At 43.8% G+C, this 15,240-nt stretch overlaps 1 protein-coding gene across 1 annotated transcript in view; it reads left to right on the top strand.

Annotated features, from left to right (window-relative positions):
* The window catches only part of LOC146867279 (guanylate cyclase activator 2B-like), a 77,534-nt gene that overhangs the window by 47,962 nt on the left and 14,332 nt on the right, over positions 1-15,240 (top strand). Inside the window, exon 2 of the mRNA XM_085614881.1 lies at positions 10,975-11,137. Within this exon, the coding sequence (XP_085471007.1) occupies positions 10,975-11,137 (163 nt within the window). The remainder of the gene's footprint in view (positions 1-10,974; positions 11,138-15,240) is intronic.

Raw genomic sequence — 15,240 nt, 5'->3', positions numbered from 1 at the left:
TTAGGGCCTGATTATGAGTTAGGCGGTCCATAGGACCGCTGAACCCCTGGCGGTGGTCCCTGGACTGCCAGACTGTTGGTCCGCCAGCTGTATTGCTAGTACAGCAGTAGGACCACCACAACCTCCTGGGATCATGGATCCCACAGCAGTCAGAGGCCCTTATATGCTTGGCTGGGCCGCTGCAGCACTGCCAAGCATATTAGGAGTTTCCTGACTGCCTCACTTTCAATGGCGTGTGCCCACCATTAAAGTGCGGCAGTGAGGAAATGGCCCCCTGTTACCTCAAGGGATGCATGCAGTGGGGCACATGGTGTGCCCCCCTGTCTGCATGCACCCCCTTTCCTGCATGGCAGGGACTTTACAGTACATGCCATGCAGGAACAAGTTTTGACTTCCCATTACGGTGCCTTTTTCATAGGCACTGCCGTGGTAATGCCAAAGGACTGCCTGCCAGACCAGAAGAAAACTCCTAATCTGGTGGGCAGCCGGCAGTCGAGTTTGGTGGTCCTGGAGCGAGGTGTTGGCTTGGCGGCCCGCTCCACGACTGCCAAACTTGTAATCCGGCCCTTAGTCTCAACCTCTGTCTTTTCCTTGACGCTATTTGTCTTATACTTTATATATACTATAGAAAGAGAGAGTGAGAGAGAGAGAGAGAGAGAGCGTCACCATCCGCAGTCACACAATCTTTCCTTGCCTCTGTACTATGATTATCCTATCCTGTATAATAATGAAAGACACACACACACAGACATCTCCACTGTATGATTCACTCTCACACACCTCAAGCAGATGAGATGTGTAACATCTCGGGTGTGTGTTTCTTTCATAATGTGCGATGATGTGAATTGATATCCCGCCATCTGTCTGGCTGGGTATGCTCTGTCGATAGCGACAGCCGTGGTGATGGGGCATGAAAGGAGTGCCAGAAGAAAATCATGTAGGGGACAGATCCATCTGGTCCTACACAAGTGAACCTACTATAGCCAGTTCTTTGCTTGTCCCTGACTAATTAGTTCTTTACCATACTGTCGAGCATATTAACGAGAGTTTATCGTGCAGGAACGTACTTTTTGTGACATTCCTGTGGTGATAAACCCTTCACCTTATATAAGGCCACCTTTTACACAGCACTTTGCGTGAAAGGGGCGGGCAATGGTGGTTGTGGTGGGCATTTGGTCACAACACCTATTGCTTTTTGACTCTGCCCTCTATTTACAAGGGTGGCGTAAATATGGGGCAGCGCCAAAATTAAGAACAAAAAAACCTGTTCCTAACATGGCGAAACGAGGAGAGATTATTAATTTCTCCTCGTTTTTGCTATTTCTATGTGTACTGCATTGTGCAGCACACATCGAAACAGCAAATTGCCATGAATGATTGGTTATGTGCAGGAAGAAGTCCCTTGCTGCACATAAAAATTCATAAAAAAAAGGACGATTTGCAACTTCTATGTGTGCTGCACAATGCAGCACACATAGGAGTTACTAATCACCAATAGTGACTGTTTATGTGCAGGAAGGGACATCTCAATGCACATGGTGCAAGGGTGCCTGCATTGGCGCTAGGCAGCTGAATTTAGCACCAGTGCTAATGAAAACATAGGGGTGCTCCGTATCATTGTAAATACGACGCATCCTTGTGTTCTCAGAATGGCGGAGCGCGGCATTAGCAATTATGGCTTAACCCTGCCCTCCGCCATTCTCTTGTAAATATGCCCCTGTGTGTCTCATTTTACGATTAAGGGTGATTTGAACTGCAGTTCTTGAATGACTTCACCTATAACTCCTTTTCTTTTCTTCACTGTTAGTTTTTCAAATCTTGTGACTTTGACTGACAGAGTGCTGGAGATGTTAGTTTGGAGGCATTTTGCAATTTGCATTTATCTTCTAATACCTGAGTCCTTACAGATTTTGAGTTGGCCTTTAATTTTCAGGCACCTATGCCAGTTATAGAAGAACAGAATGTGCTTTTGACAGTCAGTGTAATATCTGTTGGTTTCGTTTGCTTAGGCTCTTTCTTCTAGGTTGATACATTTGTTTCAGAGAGTTTTCCATTGAAAGGCTTTTTTGGTCAGTTGTACATCTTATAAAGAGCTCTTTTGGATTTGTCCCATTTAATAGTGTCACACCATAATCTGCATCTTGTTTTGTATGTACCTGATAGAACATGCAAATGGAGACCCACAGATGCCCAAAAATGCTGTCATATCATATCCCAAGAGGAGGTAACAACATTCCATATATGTCAGGGTCAGACTTATGCTATGGGTGGACACCATCATGCTAAGAATTCCCAGGAAAATACACAAATTACCGCCATTGTGCCGAGGAACAGTATTATATCTGTTGATGCCATCATCTAATGGGTGTCCAGAGTATGCAAAGGATTCGCAACACTATTCCAGGGATGGCAGTTGGCTAAGGCAAGACAACACCATGACATAGATGTACTCATTATGCTAAGTATTTCCACCATGTACCACTATAGTGCATTATTCCGAACCCAGTATGCTCAAAGGTGTGTAGGCCATCTTACCATGGATGCCTGCATTATGCCAATAATTACCATCACGATAGCAAGAACTATCACCTTTATACCAGAGGTGAGTCTCCTCTCATCAAAGAGAAATCATTATGCTGGTTAGGCAGGGAAATGGGAGTCTCCAGATGCCATAGAATAATGGCTTTTCACAGAATAGGTTGCTGCTAAGTTGAGTATTTATGCATGCATGTGGTATTTGTATAGTGGGAACCAAGACAAAAGGCGGCAGAGTTCTGTCCAATGTCAAAGGAAAGGTACAGTCAACAAGTGAATGGAATGGTAGCTGAGTTTAGGCAGCAGAAGTAACCTGTTGCTGCATAGTAATGTAGTAGTTTTCAACGAAGTGATTCCTCATATCATTTCTAAATTCGATCAAGGTTGGGGCAGTCATGATACATAGAGAGATGTTTGAGTTCCTTGTTGCATAGATGAGAAGGCTTGTTGCCTTGTTTTTTCATTTTTTTTTTTTTCAAACTTCATTGCCTCTAGTTTGATGGTGTCCTGACAGCGGTTGTAAAGAAAGTCACCTAAACTTGTGAGCATATCAGTCAGGTATTGAAGTTGTATTGGTTTTGTGTAATATTCATCTATGTCTGAAGATGGTTTGGCCGACAAGGGGAGGTAGTTAAGTTCCATCAGGATGGGGGCGATGTGGTCATATTTCTTCAGGCCTTGAATGAAGCAAGCTGATGCAAGTAGGATGTGGATGCCCTTAAATTTAGCTGAGCAGTTTGGAGTTGGGGAGGCCATTGGAACAGCGGGTAACCCCATCCTGATGTGAAAGTACAAGTGATTGAACAGCAGTTCTGAAGTCAATTTCTGAGAGGAATGGTTTCACTTTCTTTAGAAGAGAATGCTGGCACCAGACGGCATTTCTTTTGTTGGCAATGAGTTCCTTGCGGGTGAGGTTGGTGTTTAGGGTAAATTCAAATTACTTATCATTGGGTGAAATATGGGTTTGAATATGTCAGGTTCTTTTTCCTTGAGCAAGATTTGGAATATTTGTTGCTTTTTGTTCTTAGAAAATAACAGGAGTTCTTTCTCGGTGGTGTTGAGCTTCAAGTCAGTGGTTGTCATCCAGGTCTAGATGAGAGTCCTTAAGATGTTGGATGTCTGGAGCTGAAGAAAACGTTCAAGTAGAGTTTTGTGTTGTCTGCATTTTGGTGAATTTCGATGCTGGTGTAGGTGAGTAGAGACCCAAGAGCCCAAATATAGAGGTAAAAGATGACAGCAGACAAGATAAAGCCTGTGGACTGTGCAGGTGATAGGGATATCCTCGGACCTGCAAGGGCCTATGTGAAAGGACTGATGTTTATTAGATAGGGTTCAAGAAAACCAGTGAAGAAAGTTGCTAGTGAATCCTATTCCAGACTTTCTGGTGTGGATAGGAGCGCGATTGTCGATGCTGTTGAAGGCAGTTGAGGGGTTCACCAAAATTACAAGGCATGGTTGTCTTTATCTGTCAAGAGGAGAGCATCATCTATGACTTATGGTAGCTGTCTCCATGCTGCAGCAAGTCAGATCGGTTGGCATGCAGTTCATGGTTGGTGTTGATGTGAACATGGAGTTGAGCATAGGCTTCTTTTTAAATGATCTTACCAAGAAGGGTAGTTGAATAGGAGACCAGAAATTGGTAAGAGCATTGGATTCTAGAGTGGTTTTCAGAGCTTCTGAGAAGATGTTGTTGGTGAGGGAGGTACAGACAATGATGAGAACGGGTGGGAGAACTTTTCAAGAGACAGCTTTGATGAAGGATGAGTGGAATTTCAAAACCTACCAATCTAGGGAAAGAGAATCCAAGTTGGAGTTGCAAATAAAGTAATGAAAAACCTTATAACCGAGGATGTGCCTGCAAAAATATGGAAATTCAAGGAGAATCACCAATTTGTGGTATGTAATTCAAATTCTGTGTGTTTGGTGGGATGGGGTCTGTTGTGCAAGCTGAATCGAACCAATTATTGCACCCCAAAGGGTATGGAGTTCCAAACTGATGCTGAAGATGTTGCTTTTAAGTTGGCTAGCCAAACCCTAACAGTTGAGGTGTTCCCTATAATGACAAGTGAAGAGTTACCCCTAGATCTCTGAGATACAGTGAGGTCGGAAGTTTGGGATTTTTCAGGCAAGGACATTGGCTTCATCAAAGGAGTTGAACCTGTCCGTAAACAGAGAAAACCTAATGTTGAGTACCCAAGAATCCCACAATATAATCTGACCACTTAAACAATTGCTGGAATCACTACAGTAACTAAGACAATGATCCAACAAAGTGTTTTAAAGGAGATTATGGGGAGCCCATGGAATTCACTCATGATGAGCTTACAGAAGCCTAGTGGTAAGTACTGCTTAGTTCAACATCTCCAAAAGATAAAAACATTGTAGTGTCTTGTTGTCATGTGGCACCAAATCCTGCTGTGATTTTGTTTTAGATTCCATGTGAGGCTGAGTGGTGTACTGGTTTTTATCTTTGTCAGGCCTTTTTCTCTATACTGTTGCATGAGGGCAGTCAGTTCCTTTTTGCATCTCGGTTCGGCAGTCTTGTTTTAAGATGGTGCCGAGTCCCACAAGGGTATATGGAGAGTCTGTCCATTTTCAACCAGATTCTGAAAAAGAACCTGGAGTCCATGGTTATGTCCTGTAACTCTGCCCTTGTGCAGTATATTGACAATCTGCTAGTTGCGTCAAATGCGCAAGAAGTCTGAAAGACTGATACTATTGCTCTGTTGAACCACTTGGCTGAGAATGGACATAAGGTGTCCTCCAGTAAGTTGCAATACTGTTTGAGAGAAGTCTTGTATCTCAGACATCACATTAAGAAAGAAGTCTGGAAGGTATCGCAGGAAAGAATCTCAGTGATTCTGCAAATGAAGCCACCAGCAACACAGAAAGAAGTCAGGAAGTTTTTGGGAATGGTGAGCTACTGTTGCCAGTGTATACCCAATTATTTCCTAATGACTAAGGGGCTCATTATGATGGCGGGCGGACACCATAGCGGTGTTTGGGACCACCCGCCAGACATGAGGCGGTCCCACCACTGCTATTAGGATGCACCTGCCATACTGGTGGGCGTATCCTGGGCCTTTAACATTGCGGGCGGTGATGCTGGCTGCAGCACCATACGCAATGATAAAGGTGCTTGCACTGCATTTCCCTGCACCACGTGGCAGGCACTGCGCGGTGCCTGCCACTTGGTGCATGGAAATACAGGGGGGTACCATGGGTACCCCCCGGTGCAGCGACACCACTCCCCCCCAAGGGGGGCCCGCAACAGGCCCCCAAACCCAATCCCCGTCAGCCCAATGCCGCCATGGAATGTCCTCCTAAAACCCACATCCTAATATGGCGGACGGGGCCTGCTGGGCACCGCCACCATATTAGTGGCCCTGCTCCTTCTGACAGGCAATCGGTGGGATTGCCTCCGGTGATTGCCTCCGGCGGAAAAGCGGCGGACGGACTTTCTGTCTGCCACGGTACCCACCGCCATCCTAATTTGGCGGTCGGAAATCACCATGTGATGGCGGAAGGACTGCCACTGCCGGCCCGGCAGTGGCGGTCCTTCTGCCATCATAATGAGCCCCTAAGCCTTTACAGAGGTTGACACAAAAGGATGTGCTGGATCTGGTACCCTGTGATAACGATTGTTTGGTTGACTTCATAGACTTGAGAGAAAGCCTCTGCCATTCCCCCAGCACTGGGAATGCCTGATTACAACAAAGTTTTTTCACTTTTCTGTAGTGAGAGGGAGGGCTGTGCAATGTTAGTGCTTACACAGATGCATGGAAGTGCCCGTAGACCTGTTGCCTATTTTCTGTGACCCTGGAGCTAGTAGTTGCAGCGTTGCCCGAGTGTTTCAAATCCATGGCTGCTGCTAGTGTCAGCACTGAGGGGTACAAAGGCATTGTTTAGGTCATCCTCTAACTGAGTGTGCCCCATTCTGTGGCAACATTGTTGATGTGTGCTCACACTCACATTTGACAAACAGTCACCTGATCCAGTATGAGCAAATTATTCTTGCAGGTGAGAATATCACATTAAAGCTATGTGATATTTTAAACCTTGCCACCTTATTGCCTCTTACTGAGAGTGATAGAGATGAGGGTGAAGTGGAGCATGACTGTCTCTCTGTTACTGAACTGTGCACCAAGCCATGATCATATATAGAAGCCGAGCCATTGCCTGAATCTGATTTTGCATTGTTCATGGATGGCTCATGTTTGTGAGACCATGGAGGAAACTTAAGCGCTGACTATGCTGTACAGTTTCAAGAGTAGTTGAAGCTTCATGGCTTCAAGGAGTATCTTCTGCACAAGTGGCTGAATTAATTGCTCTTTCAAGAGTGTGCTGTGTCTCAGACCAGCAGAGAGTGAACATTTTCACTGATAGTCAGTATTGCTTTGGTGTTGTTCACGATTTCGAACAGTTATGGTCTCAGAGGGGTTTATGTTCTCTTCAGGGTCTCCCATCTGGAACAGAGAAGCAGTAAGAGAGCTCCTTAAGGCATTGCAAATGCCTGATCAAGTTGCAGTCGTAAAATATGTTGCCCATTGTAAGGGGGATGATTATGTGACCTTCTGCAACAGATATGTTGACGAAGTCGCAAATTATTGTGCTCACAATGCTTGCACATTTAATGGTGAGTCCACTAATAAAAGAACAGATTAGACCAACCTCAACCTTTTTTTAACAACTGCTGATATGTGGAGGAGGTCAAGGAAGAAGTTTCAAATGCAGAACAGCAAAGTTGGATTAAGGCAGGATGTGCCAAGACAGAAGATGATGATAGTTAGGTTTCAGGGGATGTAAGACCTGTGTTGCCTAATAGTCTATTGCTACTGATGGCCAGGCATTTTCACAGTCCTACTCATGCAGGGAGAGATGCCATGGTCAGATCATTTAGACAGACCTGGTTTAATCCTAGGTTTAGATTGATGGTTGGAGCATTTTGTCACAGATGTGTTGTGTGTCAGTAGAACAATGTAGGGAAAAGAACTGAAGCAACATTGAGTCATATGGCAAGATCAGGTGGTCCCTTCAACTGGTAGAAGGTATATTTCATTGAAATGCCTGTGTGCAAATGTTTGAGATATGTCCTGATTGTTGTGTGCATCGTTGCACACTAGGTTGAGCCATACCCAACTAGTAGGAATGAAAGTCTTATAGCAGCAAAGTTGCTTTTGTGAAAGTTAATACCTAGGTTTGGCTTTCCGACTTCTCTGGAATCAGACCAGGGAACACATTTCCACAACGAAATCTTGAGACTGTTGTGTGCAGTATTACAAGTTGAGCAGAGACTGCATTGTAGCTATAAATCTGAGGCTTCAGGTCTGGTGAAACAAATCAATGGAACATTGTAATCCATACTTGCAAAAGTGTGTGCATCTACATCTTTGAAGCAGCCTGATACTTTTCCTCTTGTGCTGATGAGTCTTCTCAGCATACCTAATCAGAGGACGGGTTGTTTCCCCATCAGATGATCATGGGTAGAGCTATGAGACTGCCAGCTGTACCTGCAAACGTGTTTGTGAACATAACCAATGACATGATACTTTATTAGTGCAAAGGACTGGCTGACGTGGTGCATTCTGTGTCTCATCGGGTTAAAGCCGTCACCCCGCTTCATCAGGAGCAGTGCCATGACCCTAGTCCACACCTGAGGTCTGAGGCTTTCCCACACTCATCGTAATTGGCCCCTAAGTGTTTGAATGCTTGTGTTAGCACATTTTATATTCATTCTGAGGATTTTCCCCAGATATAGTTTGTCTGCTTTTGACTGGCGTAATGACCCAGGGGAAGAGCCTGCAGGTGTGTCTTTGTCACCAAACTCACAGTTCAGATTCCACCACAAACTCCTGCTTAATAAAGATTCAGTATTATTCAGAAAGTTTGTGTAAAGAGTGCCTAAGGCTCAAATGCACTCAAATCCCAAAATAATTTCTATTTTCTTTGCAGATTAATTGAAATCACAAACTTCATTTGATCCCACCTAAAGGAGAGAACCTGTATTAGAATCCATCAGAGAAATTAAAGTTTTCAAACCTATATAAAACCCAACATTTGCAACTCTGCTTTGTTCTAACCTTTCCCACAGAGCACAAATTATCGTGAGAGACGAGCTACTCGATCAATATACTGTTCTAGTCTACCAGACAGTTGTACATTAGACACACTAAGGCACACTCTTTCTGCTTTTTTTAACGTGTGCCAACTCTTGTCTCTTTAAAAAGGGGGGGGGGGGTTGATCAAAAAAATGCTTAATTGTCAAGTAAGTGCTGAAGACTTTCTCTTTGTCAGCCACATATAGCTTAACATATAATATACATTTGTGAAGCACATACACACCCTTGGGTCTCTTAGCCCTGAAATAGCAGATATATTACCTTACTCAATGGAAGTTTTTTTTATCATCCTCGGAACGATGAAAGGCTGAGTGAACCCTCCAAGATTCAACCCTGTAATCATGAAGTTAAGCACAGATTATTGGAGTGGATGAATTAGCTTGCTGGGCCACCAGCCCAAGACACAAATGCTAGTGAGTCAGTTGAAGCTCACTCAAACACATATTAATTTTTCCTGTTCCCTGCTCAGATCAATTTAATGACGAATTAGTCGTACTAATGAGAAATGTAGATATTTGTAACAACTCTCTAATGCATAAAAATAAATAATATAGGCTTTACAAAAGGAATTTCTCCCGAGGTTGTGCCCTACCATTTTCTTAAATTGAATTCAATCAGAACATTTGCCCATCCTTCTGCAAGGCCTTAATCAGTTGCAACTTGATCCAAATACTTTGGGCCTGATTATGTGTTTGGCGGTCTAATGGACCGCTAAACCCACAGTAGTGTGGTGACAACCGTTGCAACAGTGGTCGGATCGCCGTATTACAAATACTGCGGTCGGACCGCCATAGGACCACCACAAACACCAGGGATCCGGATTAACTGGAGGTGCCGCGGTGGTCAGAGGCTTGCAATTTGCTGGTGTGCCCCTGCGGCACCGCCAAGCATATTACGAGTTTCTTCACTGCCACACTTTTCATGGTGGTAAGCCCGCCGTGAAAAGTGTGGTGGCAAGGAAACAAAGGTGGGCATACAGGGCTCTCTGTTGTCTTAAGGTCTGGGGATGCATGCAGGGGGGCACACGGTGAGTCCCCCTGTGTGCATGCACCCCCTGTTCCAGCATGGCATGGACTTTACAGTCCATGTCATGCTGGAAGTAGCTGTGGTGGTCCCTTGGGGCTGCCTTCGCAAGGCAGTGAGAGCCTTTGAAAGGCAGTGCCGTGGGCCGGCTGCCAAAGGACCACCCACCTGGATAACAATTGTAATCTGACAGGCTGTCGGCGGTGGAGTTTGGTAGTGAGGGAGCGGGGCGGTGGAGTGCTGCCTCGCTCCCACATCGCCAAATGCATAACCAGGCCCTTAGTCCTTCAATTTGACATCTATCTGGGCCAAATTCTTCAGTTCCAGCGGCATTAGTACTTTAATAGCCAAAACTTCAGATAGCTGGGCCCTAGGACAATTCTTGGTATTATTATATTTTGCCTTAGTTTTCTATAGGACGCTAAATTCATGTCTAATCTCGTCAAGCACATCTAGGTAACCTAAACATTGGTATAAATGCCTCAACCTCACAAATACATTTTGACTTTTCCTATTTTTAAGGAGGCAATGTAGACCTTAGCAGGTGTCCTGTTGGTCTGCGAGGTAAGCAGGGGCCATGAACTCCGCTTCTGTGGATGAGGACTCCCGACTTCTGTGCATTCAACAGTGCGGCAGTTGTACAATAGGAAGAGAAGTTTGCCAAGTGACTCTCATAATTTTGTGACCTCTCAAAGATTGCAATTCTTCATAAGTAAACCTCCAAACAATTGGTATGTTTCTGAAAAAATACAAAAACAAATAGCACGGATGTGCAGCAAGTTTGTTTCCAGCACCACAATGCCATTTGTGTTGCTTGGCGATTTGGACCACTAGGGTTTTCCTGGTGGGCCTTGAAACAAAACTGTAAGTCTGAAGAATTTCCTAAATAGGATCGGCCTTCTAACATACTATTGGCTCTACGGAGGCCAGACAAATGACAGAGCTACTTCCCCTACCTCTAAAAGTGGTGAGTCAGTCACAAGTTTGAGGGGAGGTGGAGCTCTACTGATTTGAACCAGTACAACAACTCTGCTAACTCCACATAAGGCCCTCAGTCTCGCTTACACTTTAAGAAAATGTCATCAAACCCAGAAGGTTTGCTACATAGTTCACTAATTATTTCTTTCTCCTGTGTAATGGCAGCAGAGTGCCTTAAGTGTGTCACAGCTGTGTGTTGCATCGCAATACTTTACATTAATGAATATTTTTATTTTTGAGTAATATGAATTCTATCAGTTGAAATGGTGTTTGGCGGTACAATATCCTGTCTAACAGTAATTATAATGTTTTATCACAGGATGGTGAATTCTCAATTTCAGTCCTAGCTGTGTGGAAGCTGAGGGATCTCGGTATTGATTTGACCAAAATCTGCTCTGCTCCTTTCTGGAATCCAGATCTTCCTACTGATCTGGAATCAATTTGCAAGAGCAAGGATGCAGCCACTGTCTTTAGAAGGCTAGGTAAGTTGCTACCATCTGAATTTTCTTATTGAGATCACTTGCAATAACTCATTTTCATTTTTTTCCCCAAGTCCCACTACCTTTCACTGAGAAATTAGGAGTGAAGTTGACAAAAACTACCAAGTTTTATTTGTGTATGTTACTGACTTTCATGCAAAATGAATATGGAGAAAAGGGCCCTGACACATATTCAGCTAAGTAACCCTATAGCAACACAGTCCAGGGGACAACATTTTCCCTTCTTATTTTTTCCTATCCCTGGGTCATAATAATGCTTTTGTTTTATTTTAATCACTAAGCAGAGCTTCTCTCATCTGGATTCCAGTTAGACATCTTGCACCTGTAGATTTCTACCAGAGCTAGACTCATCTCAGCATACCTCTATCAGGTCACTTTTCTCACAGGATGTACCTCACCTCGGCTATGGCTTGAACCGAGAAACTCAACGAGGTGTCTGCAGTAAACAAGTATGGTGGATTGTTCCTTGCACAGGGAAAGAGAGGCCCACACTTAATAGTCTGTTTTGTCTTTTGAAATGTTCCTATCTTCCCAAAATAAATTCAGCTTGATATATTGCACTTGCACCGGACATACATTTTTAAAATTAGTATTATTTTTTATTTTTTAACTAGGGCCTGGCAGCTGTAAGGTACTACTGGCCAATCACATTCCTTTTCATACTTATTGAATTATATATTTAGCTTTTACATTTTAATTTGCTAATAAACATGGCTGTCTTCCATGACAGAATAGTCAATTAAAAATGCCCGCCTGAGCCATGACACATGCATGCACTTCTGTGGACATCTTGAAATTCGTTTTGTATAATACCAAACCCATTTCAAGATTGCCAGCCATTCGTGTGTATGCAGCTTGAAGCAAGCAAATGAGTGAGTACTGATGCTTACGTATGCATGCAATCAGCAAAAAAGCATTGGCAAAGCCAACACCTCGCCCGAACACGATCTTCTTGCTTTGCCAATGATTGCATTCATAGACAAATGCAAGTTAGAATCCCTAACCGAAATGCACAGGAATCCACAAAATGTGCGGGCGTATATTGTCATATCTCGAATATGACTCGTAAACAACGCGAGTCATCACAACGCGTGCCATTACAACGCAGTCGTTACAACGACTGCGTTCTTACCACGCAAAGCTATTACTGCGCAAGTCAGTACATCGACTTGCAGTAGATGGCGTGCTGACACTAGAAATGTATAATTTACTATTCCAACTCCAGCCTACGTAACAGTAGGGAAGGTGTTGCAATAGTAAACTATACTATTCCTAATGTTAGCACGCCATCTACTGCAAGTCGACGTAACAACTTGCGTAGTAATGGCATTGCGTGGTAACAACGCGGTCATTGTAACGACCGCGTTGTAATGGCATCGTGATGTGATGCCCACGTTGTAGTGGCTGTTTCCCTCATATCTCTTGTTCGATCATATATGGAGTGTTCACATCAGTCTGAATGCATGGGTTTGAAGGCAGGTTTCTTTTTGCACTAAAACGCTACCCAGTGAATATTCTTACACCATTGGATACAGAAACAGCAAACGACAACGCAAGAGGAGACATTATTTAAAAAAATGTTTAACAGCCTGAGACTTTCTAAAATGAAAAGGACCACTGACAAGCAGCCTCGCTCATGACCACATTTCATCGTCGATTACAGTTCCCATGTAAATAACGTGATAACTTAGGCATTCATACACCGAGCAATGTTTGCTAAGTTTCACACTCTGTGAATTTAAAAGAAGTGTGTTCATCAGCTGAGTACAATAAACCCCATTAACAAACTGCGGTACAAATGTGTTCATAAGAAAACGCATGCATTTTATATTGAGTACTGCATATTTTTTTACATTGGCCAAGATGAGCATTTAAAAATTGATTGTGTTTCATTTGCAGATTATGAGCAATAATTATACTTTTTATTATGACGTTGAGAAACACAGCGAAGAATGTGGTCTCATGTGGATGTGCAAGTCTGTGCAGTGCCTAATTAAAATCTGGGGTAGTAGGAGAAAAAGGAGAGAAAGGAAGATAAAATAGTCCCTCATGCACGGCACAGGAAGTATGTGCCTCACCTACAAGAAAATGACGCAGCGCAGCAAACCATTTAGCGGCTCCCTGCCGCATCCATGAGCTTTCCCCCTGGTACACAATTGGCTGCCATGATCCAGCGCAGACCCCCTTGCTTCAATTTGCAAGGGTGCCTGTGTCCTGCGGGGATGATTGTTGCTCGCCTTCCTGCACAAAAACAATCATTAATGGCATTTTCTTCTTTCTGCATAGAAAGAGGAACAAATGAGGAGAAATAAAAGTATTTCTCCTTGTTGCACCATTCCTACGCCTCCCCTGGGGAGACATAGGATTCTGACGCATTCCTATTTCCAAGGCTATGAAAAGTCACGCAGGGTGACTTTATGTGACCTTGTAAATATGGGCAAGCCCATTGCGACTCCGGTGCGTCAAAAAAAGTGACACACCTGCTGTGCAATGGGCTTGTAAATAAGTCTCAGCGTATTACAACAAAACATGGTGAGGCTGAATAGAAGGAGAACATGGGATCAGGAGCAGGAAACTAAAAAAAGCCACTTCATCATGAGCAAAGCAAGGACTCAAACCCCCACACTTGGATGCAGTAGGTCTGTTGCTCACAGACAGCTGCATGCAAGACCTAAACAGATAATCGAATAAGGTTTTAAAAAGAGAGAAAAGGGCAACACAATCTGAGTGTGGACTGTCGTGATGGGGACTGTACTGAGACTATGGACTCATCTTGAACAATGCCTTGCTTTGTAAAAACAATATAGGGCTAGGGGGGGTGTTCTAGCATAGAGAGCTGTCAACTTTGGAACATGGAGAACCTGGAACAGATCTCGGTTTCCACTCAACATCCTTTTATTCCGGGCAGATCACTAAATACCCATTTTGCCTAAAAAATACAAACAAATTGGTCGTGTTGTAAAGAGCTCCAATGCACTGGATCAGTTTCGTGGTATAAGAAAGTTTTAAAAAACACACAAGGTCTAAAGTGATTGTTAATTAGCTGTTAATCTGATAGCTCTGTAATTCTGTGCAAAAGCTTTCAGTGCACAGCTGGGTGATATGTGCTTCTATGAGAGTACAGTAACGTGTTCAATTGTTAATGCGTTGAGGTGACCACAGCATTTTAATGCCCGATACCTCTTGGTTGGGGTAGGAAAAATATGCTGTGGAATGAAGCAGTGTGGGATCAGCATATGCAGTACCACAGCTCAGGAGTAGCTTGAGTAATGACATTGTAGGGCATGTCAGGGAGAATTGCACTTCTCAACATACAAAGCCAAAGTGCTCAGGGCTGACAAATTGAAAGAGCACCGCTGACCATTTCTTGAGGTCCGCACATCAAATTCCTATGCAGATTTTCCCGCTCTAGGTCCACCAGACTTTCTGAGCATTGATTCTTTTCTCAATAGAGTGGGCGGTTCAAAGTGTGGTGGGCGGAGCAGGATGTTGGCTGCCCCATCAACCTCAGCAGACTTCCCCCCTTGGTCTAAATAACCCTTTTAGCCTTTGCTGGACGGTCAGTTAAGCTGACATTGCAGATGATGCCCACATCTCTACCTGTCAATGAAAAAAATCCCTCCCTACCTGGCCAGGAAATGTTGCAGAAAGGGCAACTGATGCTGTAGTGGATGAGCTTTTGGCAAAAGTGAATGACGGGTGTTTGCAAAATGATTGGCATTCTTTTGTATTTTTCAGAAACAAGCCCCAGAACTTGTCCGAGACATTTCTGTGTTTTCCTGACCGCACTGTAAAGCTTCACATGGCAGTCCTTGGAAGGAAATATCACTGCTGGAGACCACGTCCAAATTAGAATGATGCTTTTTCCCCAAAATGGCTCCAACAACAGGGCCAGCGGAGGCCCCACAATTGTTTATATATGATTCCCCCATCTCTAAACGAGGCAAGTACCCATAAGTTTGATGGGACAGAACGATTTACAATAGGCTCCCATTCTGCCAAATCCCATATGAGGCCCTAAATTCTTATAAACTATATTAGTGTAGACAAGTATTTGGCTGCTCATAAGGAAACAACAAAGGATA

This window comes from Triturus cristatus, chromosome 1_2 (assembly GCF_964204655.1).
Source record: "Triturus cristatus chromosome 1_2, aTriCri1.1, whole genome shotgun sequence".
NCBI classification, from domain to species: domain Eukaryota; kingdom Metazoa; phylum Chordata; class Amphibia; order Caudata; family Salamandridae; genus Triturus; species Triturus cristatus.
This window is presented reverse-complemented; position numbering and strand designations above follow the sequence as displayed.